Source organism: Ruditapes philippinarum, unplaced genomic scaffold, assembly GCF_026571515.1.
Source record: "Ruditapes philippinarum isolate M1 unplaced genomic scaffold, ASM2657151v2 ctg2_1_1_1_1, whole genome shotgun sequence".
NCBI lineage: Eukaryota > Metazoa > Mollusca > Bivalvia > Venerida > Veneridae > Ruditapes > Ruditapes philippinarum.
Genome location: NW_026854799.1, coordinates 573,299 through 586,830, shown reverse-complemented (window position 1 = coordinate 586,830; position 13,532 = coordinate 573,299). Strand labels below are relative to the sequence as shown.

The 13,532-nt window shown below is 34.5% G+C and overlaps 1 protein-coding gene across 1 annotated transcript in view; it reads left to right on the top strand.

The window, feature by feature from the left end:
- LOC132741091 (titin-like) overlaps nt 1-13,532 on the top strand; it is a 284,076-nt gene that overhangs the window by 259,759 nt on the left and 10,785 nt on the right. The window contains exons 171-189 of the mRNA XM_060729177.1: nt 284-583; nt 1,260-1,562; nt 2,050-2,355; nt 2,663-2,962; nt 3,375-3,680; nt 4,112-4,417; nt 4,623-5,225; nt 5,715-6,017; nt 6,419-6,718; nt 6,954-7,256; nt 7,558-7,712; nt 8,055-8,205; nt 8,331-8,630; nt 9,209-9,514; nt 9,753-10,670; nt 10,945-11,238; nt 11,643-11,948; nt 12,316-12,621; nt 12,910-13,215. Of these exons, the coding sequence (XP_060585160.1) occupies nt 284-583; nt 1,260-1,562; nt 2,050-2,355; nt 2,663-2,962; nt 3,375-3,680; nt 4,112-4,417; nt 4,623-5,225; nt 5,715-6,017; nt 6,419-6,718; nt 6,954-7,256; nt 7,558-7,712; nt 8,055-8,205; nt 8,331-8,630; nt 9,209-9,514; nt 9,753-10,670; nt 10,945-11,238; nt 11,643-11,948; nt 12,316-12,621; nt 12,910-13,215 (6,372 nt within the window). The remainder of the gene's footprint in view (nt 1-283; nt 584-1,259; nt 1,563-2,049; nt 2,356-2,662; nt 2,963-3,374; nt 3,681-4,111; nt 4,418-4,622; nt 5,226-5,714; nt 6,018-6,418; nt 6,719-6,953; nt 7,257-7,557; nt 7,713-8,054; nt 8,206-8,330; nt 8,631-9,208; nt 9,515-9,752; nt 10,671-10,944; nt 11,239-11,642; nt 11,949-12,315; nt 12,622-12,909; nt 13,216-13,532) is intronic.

Here is a 13,532-nt window from a genome sequence, read left to right as displayed (position 1 = left end):
AATACACGAAAGGGCAACTGAGGTCTTCCTCAACCAGTAAAGCTGGAATGTAGCCATATGACCTATACTGTGTCAGTGAGACGTAAAACCCAATCAATCAGACCAATCAAAAAGATACACATTAGCTTTTTGACTGATCTATGTCTGAAATGCAAACGTGTTGTTCATTTCCTCATGACAAAATCTAAACTCATTTTCAAAATTGTTCAAGTAATAATTACAATGTACTTCAATTACATCTTAGAATGACCAATATGAATTTTTGGCCAACTTAAACTTACAGAAGCTCCAAGTAAGCCAGGCAGTAGTGTGACCTTCACAAAACCAACCAAAGACAGTGTTGTCCTAAACTGGACCGCACCAAAGAAAGATGGCGGTGCACCAATTAAATCCTACAAGATCGAAGTGTCAGAGGATGGCAAAATTTGGCGTGACTTGACAACAGCCAATAAATTATCGACACAATTCACGGTGAAAGATCTTGAGACGGGAAAAGATTATTACTTCAGAGTCTCAGCTGAGAATGATGTTGGATATGGTGAATGTGCAACATCAGAAGTATTTAAACCAGTTAAACCAATAGGTAAATGTTATAGTTATTCTCATTGCCAGATTGTTATGTTTTCTATAGAGAAGCAACACATTATAATGCTGAACTATCATTTATTAACTGATTTGATACAGAGCGTGGCACGCTTAGATAAGGTTAGTAGACCAAAGAGTAACAGAGTTATACACAATAGTAAGTAAACTTAATCAAACAAAATATCAGTTTTAGGGATAGATGCGATCATCAGGTCACATTGCTATTTATAAATTAAAGTAACTAACCTGATAAGATTATTTATATAAGAGTCTTGAAGGTTACCAGTGTGTTATTAACATCTTAAAATAAAGCTGTAGTGAGAATAGTTCACAAAATACATTCTGTCACATAATTATTGAATTATTGAACAAAATTTACTTTTATATAACTCTTTGAAATATTGCATGAATGAAATTTGGCAATTTCTTTTTACTTAAGTAGCTAAAAAGTGTCAGTTTCATATCTTTAACTGTGTCTCATCATTATCAAATATATAACAACATACAGAAATGCAGCCAAAAGTACATACTGATTTGATTGATCAACAAATTTGTATTTTTAAATTAACTCAAACATATTTGTGTTAATAAAAGTAAAAATGGCTCAACATTTTTTAGATATTACTTATTTATGTTGAACATTTTACCTATGTATTAAATTATTTAAATTATAGAAGCTCCAGAGAAACCTGAGTCAGTAGAGGTTCTGGATGTGCAAAAAACTACCGTGAAACTCCAATGGAAACCCCCAACTTACGATGGTGGTTCACCAATTACTGGTTACATGGTAGAAAAACGTGATATGAAGAGACCAACTTGGACAAATGCTGGTAAAACATCTAAAGACGTGACTGAGATCACTGTTGACAAGCTTCTAGAGGGTTCAGAGTACTTGTTCAGGGTCAAAGCTGAGAACAAGAAAGGTCAAAGTGAACCATGTGAGACCAAAGCACCTATTGTTGCCAAGAGTCCATATGGTTGGTGTTTTATTTTTAACTTTTAAACATAAAGAGAACAAAGCTTATTGTTTTACTTATGCATTAACATCTGCACAAAAGGATATTAAATAGAAATAAGAAAGCTGTAAATTTCATATGATTATATGCTGAATATCAACCAATCAAAATCTTTAATAAAAGAAAACTTTTATTTAGTTTTGATAATGATATTGTTTATACAATAATAGAGTAACAGCATGGCCGAGTGGTTAACTCTTCGGACTAGTAATCTAGGGATTGCTGGCCACGTGGGTTCAAGCCCCGTCCAGGGCATGTGGTTGTTTCCTTGAGCAAGAAACTTTACACTAATTGCTAAGTACTGCTTGGTTCCAGGGACAGATTCAAGAGTGTTTCAATAAGATTATAGCTTCCATCACAATCAAACTTAAATAAATTTGTATAAACTTAACTAATTATCGTTTTTAAATTTTTGATTATGAAATTAAAAATAATAATCTAATTCCAGATGTACCATCTCAACCAGTTGGGCCTTTGCTCGTTGATAATATCACCAAGGAGTCTGTTGATCTGTCATGGCAACCACCAACTTCCGATGGAGGCTCACCAATCAAAAACTACCTGATTGAATACAAACAACCATCAAAATCTAATTGGGTAAAGGCAGGAACCACAGATGGGTTGACAACAGATTTTACTGTTGAAGGACTGATGGATGGATTAGATTATGTGTTCCGTGTATCAGCCATAAATGAGGAGGGTCAGAGTAAACCTCTCGAAACAGAAAAATCGGTGAAACCACAAAAGAAAATTGGTAATTATATCCATATTATACTTGTTCTGGTAATCATGTCTTCTTGTGTAGTGCACTTACAATTGCCTTTCAATTCTTGACATGAGAAAAGATATGAATTGGGTAGTAACTGTGTTGTTTTGGGGTTTTTTTTCAGGACAATACTTGTTCATTTAATTAGCTTTAATGTGTTTCCTTATGTTCTATTTTCTATTCTCTTCAGCTCTTTCAATTATCTTTTATTCTTTACACTTGTTTATTTCGCAATTTGAAATAAAATGTTCTATGCTGAAAAAAATGTTTGAGCTGTGAGATTATCTATTTTTAGCTCCACCTTCTGCCCCAGAAGACCTCAAGGTTGTCAAAGTAGACAAAGATTCTGTAACCATTGAATGGAAGAAACCTGCCAGCGATGGTGGCTCTAAGCCCACTGCCTTTATTGTCAGTAAATGTGAGGCTAAATCAGATGAATGGGTCAAGGTCACGACCTTGAAGCCACAAGAAATGGTGTACAAGTTCAAGGACTTACCAGAGAAGAAGTTTTACTTCTCAGTAGCAGCAGAGAACGCAGCCGGTGTTGGTCCTGCAGCTGAAACACAGAAACCAGTGAAACCTGAGTACCCATTAGGTATGATAACAGTGTTGATGCAAGAAATTATATTCCATGTATAAAGTTTAGATCATTTTATTCAATACAATCCTATGAAATATATATAGATTTATTTTTAATGGTTTCAGAAAATAGTTTTTTTTGGGGGGTACTTTTATTTGCTTTAGGTGACTCCTTCATTTCTGAATTAATTTAGTACTAAGGTTACTCAGTTGCATGAAGTATAGCTTATGTTAATGTCCTTATTAATTATCTTTTAGAAATGATACTGTTGAACTTATATTGTTTCTGCATTTGTTTTATTAATTCTTTTACTTTTATTTTTTTTTACCTAGATACATTTGTCTCATATTTATACTACTTTACATTTTTCTTTGATTGAGATACAAGTTTAATGATAAACTACAAGTAACTGATTACCTTCTACTAGGTCCACCAAGCACACCAGTTGGTCCACTAACAGCTTCCGACATTGATGGAACTGAGCTCACATTGTCATGGCAACCACCAGAACATGACGGAGGTGCTCCACTCACCGGATATTTCATTGAGAAACGTGAAGGTTTCAAACAATTCTGGGGCAAGGTAGCTAGAATACCTGCAGATACAGAGACATATCATGTGACCGATTTAACTGAGAATACAAACTACCTGTTCCGTGTGTCTGCTGAAAATAAAGAAGGGTCGAGTAAACCATTAGAGATGAAAGATTCAGTAACACTGAAGAGTGCCTACAGTAAGCATAATTTCATTATCAATATGATTTATTTTTACATAATTATTTAATTTTTAAATCATCACAAGAAACCAGCATCAACAATTGCCTTTAGTAATTTAGGACATTAAGTATTTTGTTATAAAAGTTTTTTAGAAGAAAGTATGAGATATACGGATATATACTAGTTTTATGTTATACATGTAAATAGTTCAAAAGCATGGATGTTGTAAGGTGCCAAAACATTGAACTGCAATTTAAAGCTATCAGGAAGACCATACATGTCTACAGTTTGTTTATATAATTGTACCAGGTTATGGTATATTCAAAGTTTGCACTAAATTAACTTGTAAGTCAAGAAATAAAAGATTTGTCAGATCTTTTGTTTAAGTATCTTGGCTTTAATCTTGTTATAGTTAATGAAAAAAATATATATATTATTCTATTTATAGAAGCACCAGACCAACCTGTAGGACCAATCAAAATCTCTGATGTTACACAAGACTCGGCAACTGTAACCTGGAAACCACCACGTAACGATGGCGGTTCCCCAATCACTGGCTACAATATAGAGTACAGAGAATCTCGCCGCGGTTCATGGACCAAGGCTGGTTCTGTTGATAAAGACACAACATCATGGACCCAGTCCAAGCTTCTGGAGGACAATGAATATTTCTTCAGGGTCACGGCTGTCAACAAGAAAGGTGAAAGTTCACCACTAGAGGGACAGGAAACTGTTAAACCACTTAAACCTCTAGGTAAGGACATTTTGTTTGAAGTTTTTTTCTTCTTTCTTTGTTTGACATCATTTAATCCAAGAGATTCATTGTTCAATTTTATGTTACCTTTTTATTTTGAAGTTATTTTGAATTTATTTTGAAATATTTACGCAAGATATATTCCAAATGAAATTTAAAAAAAAAAGAAGCTTTTCTCTAATTAAACAATAAATGTCTTATTTAGGTGCCCCAGGTAAACCCGAAGATGTAAAGGTCAAGGATGTCAAGAATGATACAGTGTTCTTGGCCTGGAATAAACCAAAGGAAGATGGCGGGTCTAAGATTAACTCATATACTGTCCTTATGAAGGAAGATGATGGTGAATTCAAAGAAATTGCAAAACTTAAATCATTTGACAATGAGTATAAAGTCAAAGGTCTTGAACCCGGCAAAAACTACAAGTTTGCTGTTATTGCTGGGAACAAGGTTGGAGACAGTGAAGCTACTGAAACAACTACACCAACTGTTCTGAAAAAGAAAGCTACAAAACCATCAGCACCAGTTGGACCAATCGTATTCTCCGATATTCAGAAAACTTCCGTTGTGATTACATGGAAACCATGTGAGGATGACGGTGGAGCCCCGTTGACTGGTTACTATATCGAAATGAGAGAGGCATCAAAAACATCGTGGAGCAGGGTAACAACTGTAAATGCTGATATAACATCGTACTGTGTACAGAGATTAAAGGACAGACAAGAATACTTCTTCCGAGTATTTGCTGAGAACAAGATTGGCAAGTCAGACGCCCTTGTCTCTGATGGTGTGACTGTCAAATCACCATTTGGTATGTGCTAGTTTGTCTTTATAGTGACATGTTTTTAGTATTAAACATTACTGATTTAAGTTAGTTACAACAGAGTGGAGATAAAATAAATGAGAATTTTTTTTTTATCAAACACCTATGCTGCTTTTGCGACTCTTTAAAAACGCTATTGCATGACAGTGCATATATTTTGAAGTCTGTCATTTGCGTTATACAAACATAGGGTAAAGATTTTTAAATGTAAACAGTTTAATTGTGGGTATGTGATAAATAATATATTATATTCATGTAGATTTAATACTTAAATTATTGAAATATTTTAATAAAACAATATTATAGGCTTGCTTAATATGTTTTTATTCCACTTGTTCAATATGCTCTATATATCACTTTTCTTTTTTCCAAACCATAATTTACAGACAGTTCATCAAGTGGCTTAACATATACATTGTAGTTTTAACATATTATATTGTATTACTGTTTTTTTGCATTTCTTATTTTCAAATCTAGATGTACCAGATGCTCCTGAAGGCCCAGTAGAATTCAGTGACATCACCAAAGACTCTGTTACATTGTCATGGAAACCACCAAACAAAGATGGCGGATCAGAAGTGACAGGTTACGTGATCGAACAACGTGACACACGTAGATCAACATGGACGAAGGCTGGTACAGTTAACGGTACAACTACAACTTACACAGCTACCAGACTGATCGAAGACAACGAGTACATATTTAGAATTACAGCAGAGAACAAGGAAGGTCCTAGTGCAGTCCTAGAATCATCACCAGTCAAACCTTGTAGACCTAAAGGTCTGTTAAAAAACTATTATGTTTTATTTAGTTTTATTTCATTTTAACTAAAAACAAAGCGAGTTTGAATCATAGCGACAGTTTGAAAGTGATTTTTTTTTATTTCAATATTTTATTTCATATAAAATCATGTATACGTCTGGTACATATAGAATTGAAAAAACACAGTTATACAATATTAAATACTAAGCTATCTAAAATTTCAAATTTAAAGCCATTTTTCTTACAGTTCAAGTTAACTACTGCTGTTTATTGTATTCAAATGTTTATAATGTTTTTGTTATGATTTTTTATCTTTTAAGACAAAGGTTTATTTATCATCAACAAGGTTATGGTGATGATTTTGTTTAGTAATTTTTTGCTGTACAATATGTTACTTTATTTAATGATTGTGTTTACAGCTGTGCCATCGGCACCTACACTTCTCACTGTACAAGACAGGAAACCAACCAATGTGACCTTGACCTGGAAACCACCTAAAGATGGTGGCAGTGACAAAATGCAGGCTTATCATATCTTTGTTCGTGAAGGTGAAGGCAAATGGTTTGGGGTCGGCAAGGTCAAGGCATTTGATATGGAATATAAGGTTGATAACCTGAAAACAGATAAACCGTATTACTTTGCTGTGTGTGCAGAAAATTCTGTTGGCAAAGGACCATTGGCTGAGACAGACACACCAACTGTTCTGAAAAAACGAACAGGTATTGAGAATATTATATATTATATGATCATATCATAGAAATCAATAAAAAATGAACTGCGTATAGAATACATTTCTTCTTCTTTTCCAATATGTAAGAAATGACTTTATGATCGTTTGCAAAAGAAATATCTGTTAAATCTTTTATTTTAACATTTGAATGTACTTGCCCATGATACTTGTAAATTTTATTTGAATGTCTTCAAGATTTATCTGATATTATTTTTTGTCTATAGTTGCCCCATCACCACCAGTTGGACCAATTGAATTCTCCAACATAACCTGTACCTCCGTCACTGTAACCTGGCAACCACCAGAGGATGACGGAGGAGCAAAGGTCAAAGAGTACATTTTGGAAGCTAAAGAAGTAACAAGAGCATCTTGGTCTAAGGTGGCAACTGTTAGCTCAGTCAGTACATCTTACGATGCTGAGAAACTTAAAGACAAGCAAGAATATGTGTTCCGTGTCTCGGCAGTGAATTCTGTTGGCCAATCAGAGCCCTTGGTTTCAGACAAAGTCCAGTTGACCTCTCCATATGGTAAGCTACATGTAGTTTCTTGAAATTTTTATATGAAGTATACAATTTATTTTTATTTAATGTTATGTTACACTAAAAGTTTTATTTTATGTATCACAAATCTAATGAAAATAGCTGTGTTTGTAGTGTCATTGTTAACATGTGATAAATTGTAATACTAATAAATATAAGGAGATGTAACTTAAGATTTATCTAGGTTCTATTCATCTAAAATTTTATAATACAGATTAAATAAATCTTATATGAGAATTTGAATTCAAACTTTCATGTTTATCTTAATTTTGCATTAATTTTGTATTAGATGTTCCATCTAAACCTGTCGGACCAATAAACGTGTCAAAGGTCACTGAGTCATCTGCTACATTGTCATGGCAACCACCTGCCTATGACGGAGGAGCACCTGTCAAACACTACATCGTTGAAAGTAGAGAGGGTATCTCTGGAATTTGGAAAAAGGTATAGAGAATAAGAAAAGAATGTTCTAAAGTTTTAAACATACATTTCCAAAATCTGTCACCACACAATTTCTTTGTAAGATTATCATAAAAGTTACAAACTGTACAGAATTCCATCTACAACAATTATGTTTCCTTTATGATAAACCTATACTGTGCTTGAAATATTACACAGAAATTTGCTAAATAGAATATGTTTAAACTAAATATTATACGGAGAGCCATCTGTGTTCTTCCTGACGGTCTGTGACTAATCTGTTTTAGTGTTACAAATGTGACAAAAAAATTTCTAACCATGAGTTGTTAATCATCATTTGCTAATTTATACATAACTTAATACCAGGTGGCTGAAGTCCGTCCTACAGAAACAAAGTACAAGGCTGACACATTGAGAATTGGCAGTGATTATGACTTCCGCGTTATAGCTGTCAATGTCGAAGGTCCGAGTGAACCATTACAAACCTCAGAACCTGTTGAAATTAGGAAGAAAATAGGTAAGTGTAAATGATGAATGTAGTATATTATAGAAATTTTTTTTTATTAAATTCTCATAAAGATTTCATTATTAGTACAGTAAAGTTAGAATTATAATAATCCATCTGTTTTCGATCATTTCAAGGTGAACCAGAAGCTCCTGCCACTCTCAAGGTCACAAAGGTGTCACCAGACTCAGCAGACCTCAAATGGACGCCACCCACGAGTGATGGTGGATCAAAGGTCAAAGGTTATCATGTTTACATGGCAACAAGCCCAGGAGAATGGACGGAGGTTGGCCAGACAAAGAGTTTTGATGAGAAGTTTACTGTACCAAATCTGACAGAAGGTCAGTCATATTACTTTGCTGTGGCAGCAGAAAACGACGCTGGTGTTGGACCTAAGGAAGAACTTGACAAACCAGTTATTGCCCAGAAACCTAAAGGTAATTTAGTTTATACAGAATTTAATTTAGTTCGATTGTGTAGGAAGCTATTAGCTTATAAACACACTTTCGAATCCGTTCCTGGAACCAACCAGTACTGAGCAATGAGTGTAAGGTTTCTTGCTCATAGAAACAACGACTTGCCCCTGTTAGGGTTTGAACCCATGCGGCTAGCGATCATTAGATTACTAGTCCTACGCGTGAACCACTCGGCCATGCCGCCACCAAAGCATAAAGGTAATTTAAATGTAATCTCTGTTTAAAATAAAAACTTAACAGTTTATAGGCAATGGAGAGCTGAGTTTGACTTTTGTTCAAGGATATATGGCTTCTCTGTTTGGTGAGATCAGATGAATCATTCAGGCCTTTTTTGTCTACTTTTGTTTTGGTGAGAACTGGTATTTGCTTCATTGTATGCATTGATTGTGATTGGAATTATAGAAATCTTAATAATTGTCACGCAATTTTGTTTTGGATTGTATCTGATGTGTATTATAGAGGATAACTGATAAATTATACACTGTTATAAACAATGTTGTTGATTGTCCTACTTTTAACTAAATTATCTTGTTTTCTAGGAAAACCATCAATTCCAGAAAGTCCATTTGATGTTGTCAAGGTAACAGAGGACAGTATCAAGTTCTCATGGCAACCAAGCAAAACAGACGGAGGTTCTCCAATCACAGCATATATCCTCCAGATGAGAGAAAGCTGGAAATCAAAATGGAGTGAATGTGGAAACACTGAGCCCGACACATGTGACTTCACTGCAAAGAAGTTGAAGGACGGAGAAGAATATTTCTTCCGTGTTTGTGCAGAAAATGCAGTTGGACAATCTGATTTCTTAGAAATGCCTAAAGCAATAAAGGCAGAAAAACCAAAGAGTGAGTACTTAATGTTTTTCAATTTTCATCAGAATTATAAGATTGATTGTATGTCCTAATAGAAAGGTACTGGATTAGTTTTCAGAATTGCATAAAAAAGAATAATTCTTGCATTAATGTATATTTTAAGAATAAAGTCCTCAGAATAATCTCATATTCAATATCTTCAGTTGTAGTTAACTTGTGTTTTGTGTGGATTTTAAGCTGACATTAAAAATAACATTTATTTTTATCTTAGCTGCACCAAGTCCACCACAGAACGTCAAAGTTACCAAAGTATTGACTGATGGAACAGCCAACTTTGAATGGAAAGCTCCTGCTGATAATGGCGGATCCAAAATACACCACTACCATGTGTACATTAGTCACGAGGGTAAGGATGACTGGAAGGACGTAGAAACTACTGATGCATACAAACTCAACTCTCAGGTTAAAGACTTGAAGTATGAAAAGAATTACATTATTGCTGTCACTGCTGAAAATGATGTTGACGAAAGTGAAATGGCAATGATTTCTGAGCCGATAAAGATTGACCGACCAAGAGACGTTCCCTCGCCACCAGTTGGACCAGTTGTGTTCTCAAACATAAATAAGACATCAGCAACTATGAGCTTTAAGAAGAGTAAAAGTGACGGATACTCACCAATAACGCACTATATTGTAGACGTTAGAGAGAAATTCAAGCGTACATATACCCACATGACTGATATCCGTGCTGATCAAGAATTAACTTGTGAACTCACAAATCTGACAGAGGGACAAGAATACCAGGTTCAAATAAGGTCGGTAAACTCTGTTGGCACATCTAAACCATTGGAGTCGGACAATACTGTCAAGCCCAAGAGCCCATACAGTCCACCATCTGCACCAAGGAATGTCAAAACAAGTGACATTACCACAAGCGGAGGTGTGCTTGATTGGAAAGCACCGGAGAAAGATGGTGGCGCCCCAATTTCTAAATATTATGTAGAAAAACGTGAAAAGACTTACGGCTCATGGAAACCGGAAGGTACAGTTGAAGCACCAACAACAAGCCTGGAGTTGAAACGGCTACAGGAAGGTGTGGAATATTACTTCAAGGTGTGTGCAGAAAATGAAGCTGGCAAAGGCCCATTTTCTGACATGGTTGGACCTGCAAAACCAGAAAAAGAAAAAAGTAAGTAGGAAATGTGTACTTCGTGATTGATTATAAATGAATGAATTGACTTAAATTAGGATATACCATATTTATTCTGTATCAGTGATGAACTTTTTTCATTTGTAAATTTAGTGATAAGACTGATCTATTTATAATATCAATTTCTTTGAAAGAATTTTTTTTTCTGATTTCTTAGTTAATACAGTCTTCTTTTTGAGAATTATACATTAAGATTATTATTTTCACTTATGACTTTTCAACCTACATGTATCTTTTGTATTTATTTTAAAAGCTGTCCCTGACAAACCAGTTGGACCAATCAAATTCAAAGACATTGACGCCACCAGTCTCACCCTGGAATGGCAGCCTCCTAAAAACGATGGCGGCTCAAAAATAAGTGGATACAAAATTCAGGTTACCACCGATCAGAAGGTATGGACGGATGTAACAATATCCCAGAAGACAGTATACCAAGTGACTCAGCTAACAACTGATCAGTCATATAGATTCAGGATCTATGCTTTCAATGACATTGGTGAAAGCAAGCCTCTGGATTCAGATGAAGTTATCTGCACTATACCTAAAGGTAGACAATACATTTAGTTTACACAAATTCATTTCAGTTTGATTGTGTTGGATGCTATAAGCTTATTGAAACACTATTGAATCTGTTCCTGGAACCAACCCAGTACTAAGCAATGAGTGTGAAGTTTCTTGCTCACGGAAACTAATGCTTCACCCTTATGGTTTGAACCCATGCAGCTAGCAATCCTCAATTCGGTACATTTGAAGGTGGACATTTTTATAAGAGTTAAAATGTTCATTAAGTTTTCTTCTGATAGGGACAGAACTATTTTGAAATAAGAAATTTAAGTTTTAGACTGGTTCTTGTTTGTCATCTTCTTTTAATGCGATTTTCCTTTTCTTGAATTTCATGTCCTTTTGGATATTACAATAAAAGTTTTAATTTTGATTCTTTTTGTTAAAAAGGTAAACCAGGCCGACCATGTGAGCCTATTGAGACTAAGCCATTAACCAAAGATTCTGTAGAGTTGTCATGGCAACAACCAGAACATGATGGTGGACACCCAATCACTGGTTATATCATTGAAAAACGAGACAAGTCATACACACGTTGGACTCACCACGAGAAGACAGCAGACGCTAATACGTCGACCATCTTGAAACGTCTTCAGACTGGTTCTGAGATGTACTTCAGAGTGGCGGCTGTAAACAAACTTGGCGCTGGTGAACCACTTGAAATGACTAAACCAATCACAATCAAGAGTCCATATGGTCAGTTCCTATTTTCATCTTAATATATAATAAAACAATTTCTGAAAGATAAAAGTTAGAAATTTTTGAATATTTAACCAAATCCGCAGGAATAAGTTAACATAAATATGGGTCCAGGAATTGTAAATAAAAATTTATTGAATCAAAGAGATTTTTAGCTGAGTAAAAAATACATGAGAATTTGAAAAAGGAAAAAAAAAATTATGAAAAAGTTTAATTTCTCTCCAGAGATTTACTGCCTCACAAAAGTTTATTCAAAGATTAATTTTACAGCAGTAAAACAGTGTACACAATTTATGTAATATACAGTTGATGTAAATTATATCCGCAAGATTGTGTCTCTTATGGTAATGATATGTTTTTGTAGATGTACCATCTGCTCCAGTTGGACCGCTAGAGATTTCAGATGTTACTGAAAATAGCTGCCTACTCAAATGGAAACCCTCTGAAAAAGATGGCGGCAAACCAATCACCAAATATGTGATTGAAATTCGTGAATCTCGCCGAAGCATGTGGAGCCAGTGTGGTACAGTGGAACCCAACGTTACTAAATTTAGCCCAAAGAACATAATGATCGGAAATGAGTATTACTTCAGAGTGAAAGCTGTTAATGATGAGGGAGAAAGTGCACCTCTTGAGGCGCAAGAACTGGTTGTTCCAAAGAAAAAGATTGGTATGTTGTTCAAAATGATTTTACTTCAGTTTCATGATGGCTTTAAATACAGAAAAGATTATGACTTGTCACTATGATAAATAGATATTTTATTTTATTATAGATTTAAGATTAATTTCAGAAAATTCATTTCAGTTTTTTAAACAGATGAATTTACTTCATGCTCAATAGTTCCATGTTGTTGTTTTTTGAAAAATAGATTGAATATTTATAAATACACATGCATTAAGATTTTGAAATTACATTTACTGTGCATGATATAACATATGGTATAAAATAAAATTTCAGAACCACCAAGTAGCCCCCAGAAATTGACAGTTGATCGTGTCACAGACAAGGATGTCAGTGTAACTTGGCGTGCACCAAAGTCCGACGGAGGTGCTCGTATAAAACAGTACAAGATTTACAAGAAATCTGACAAACCAGGCAGTGTATGGACCGATGCTGGAACTGTTGATTCATTTAAAACAAACGCTACAATCACGGGACTCTCACCTGATGAGAAATACACATTTGCTGTAATGGCCGAGAATGAAATGGGTCTTGGAGAAATGGCTGAAACTGATCGACCAACTGTTCTTCAGAAACCTCTCAGTATGTATTATAACAAATTCATTCATAACAAATGTTTATTTATGCATAATTTATTTTTTTAGTTTTTATTACGCCTTAGGTACTTTTGTTTATAGTATTGAAGGCAGGCCAAAGCAAAATGTTTGGGTGTGAGTTTTTTGGTTTTTTTTTTTGTATTTTCAGGGTATGTGGTGAATACAATATTATGTAGGTATTAAAACTTATTCAAAAATTTGAATTAAAACTTTTTTTTAATTTTTATTTCCGCTTGGCTTGTTAAAAAAGTAGGCCGCAATTTTATATCTATTTTTTTTGTTTTTATTTTATGTTAGGGTATG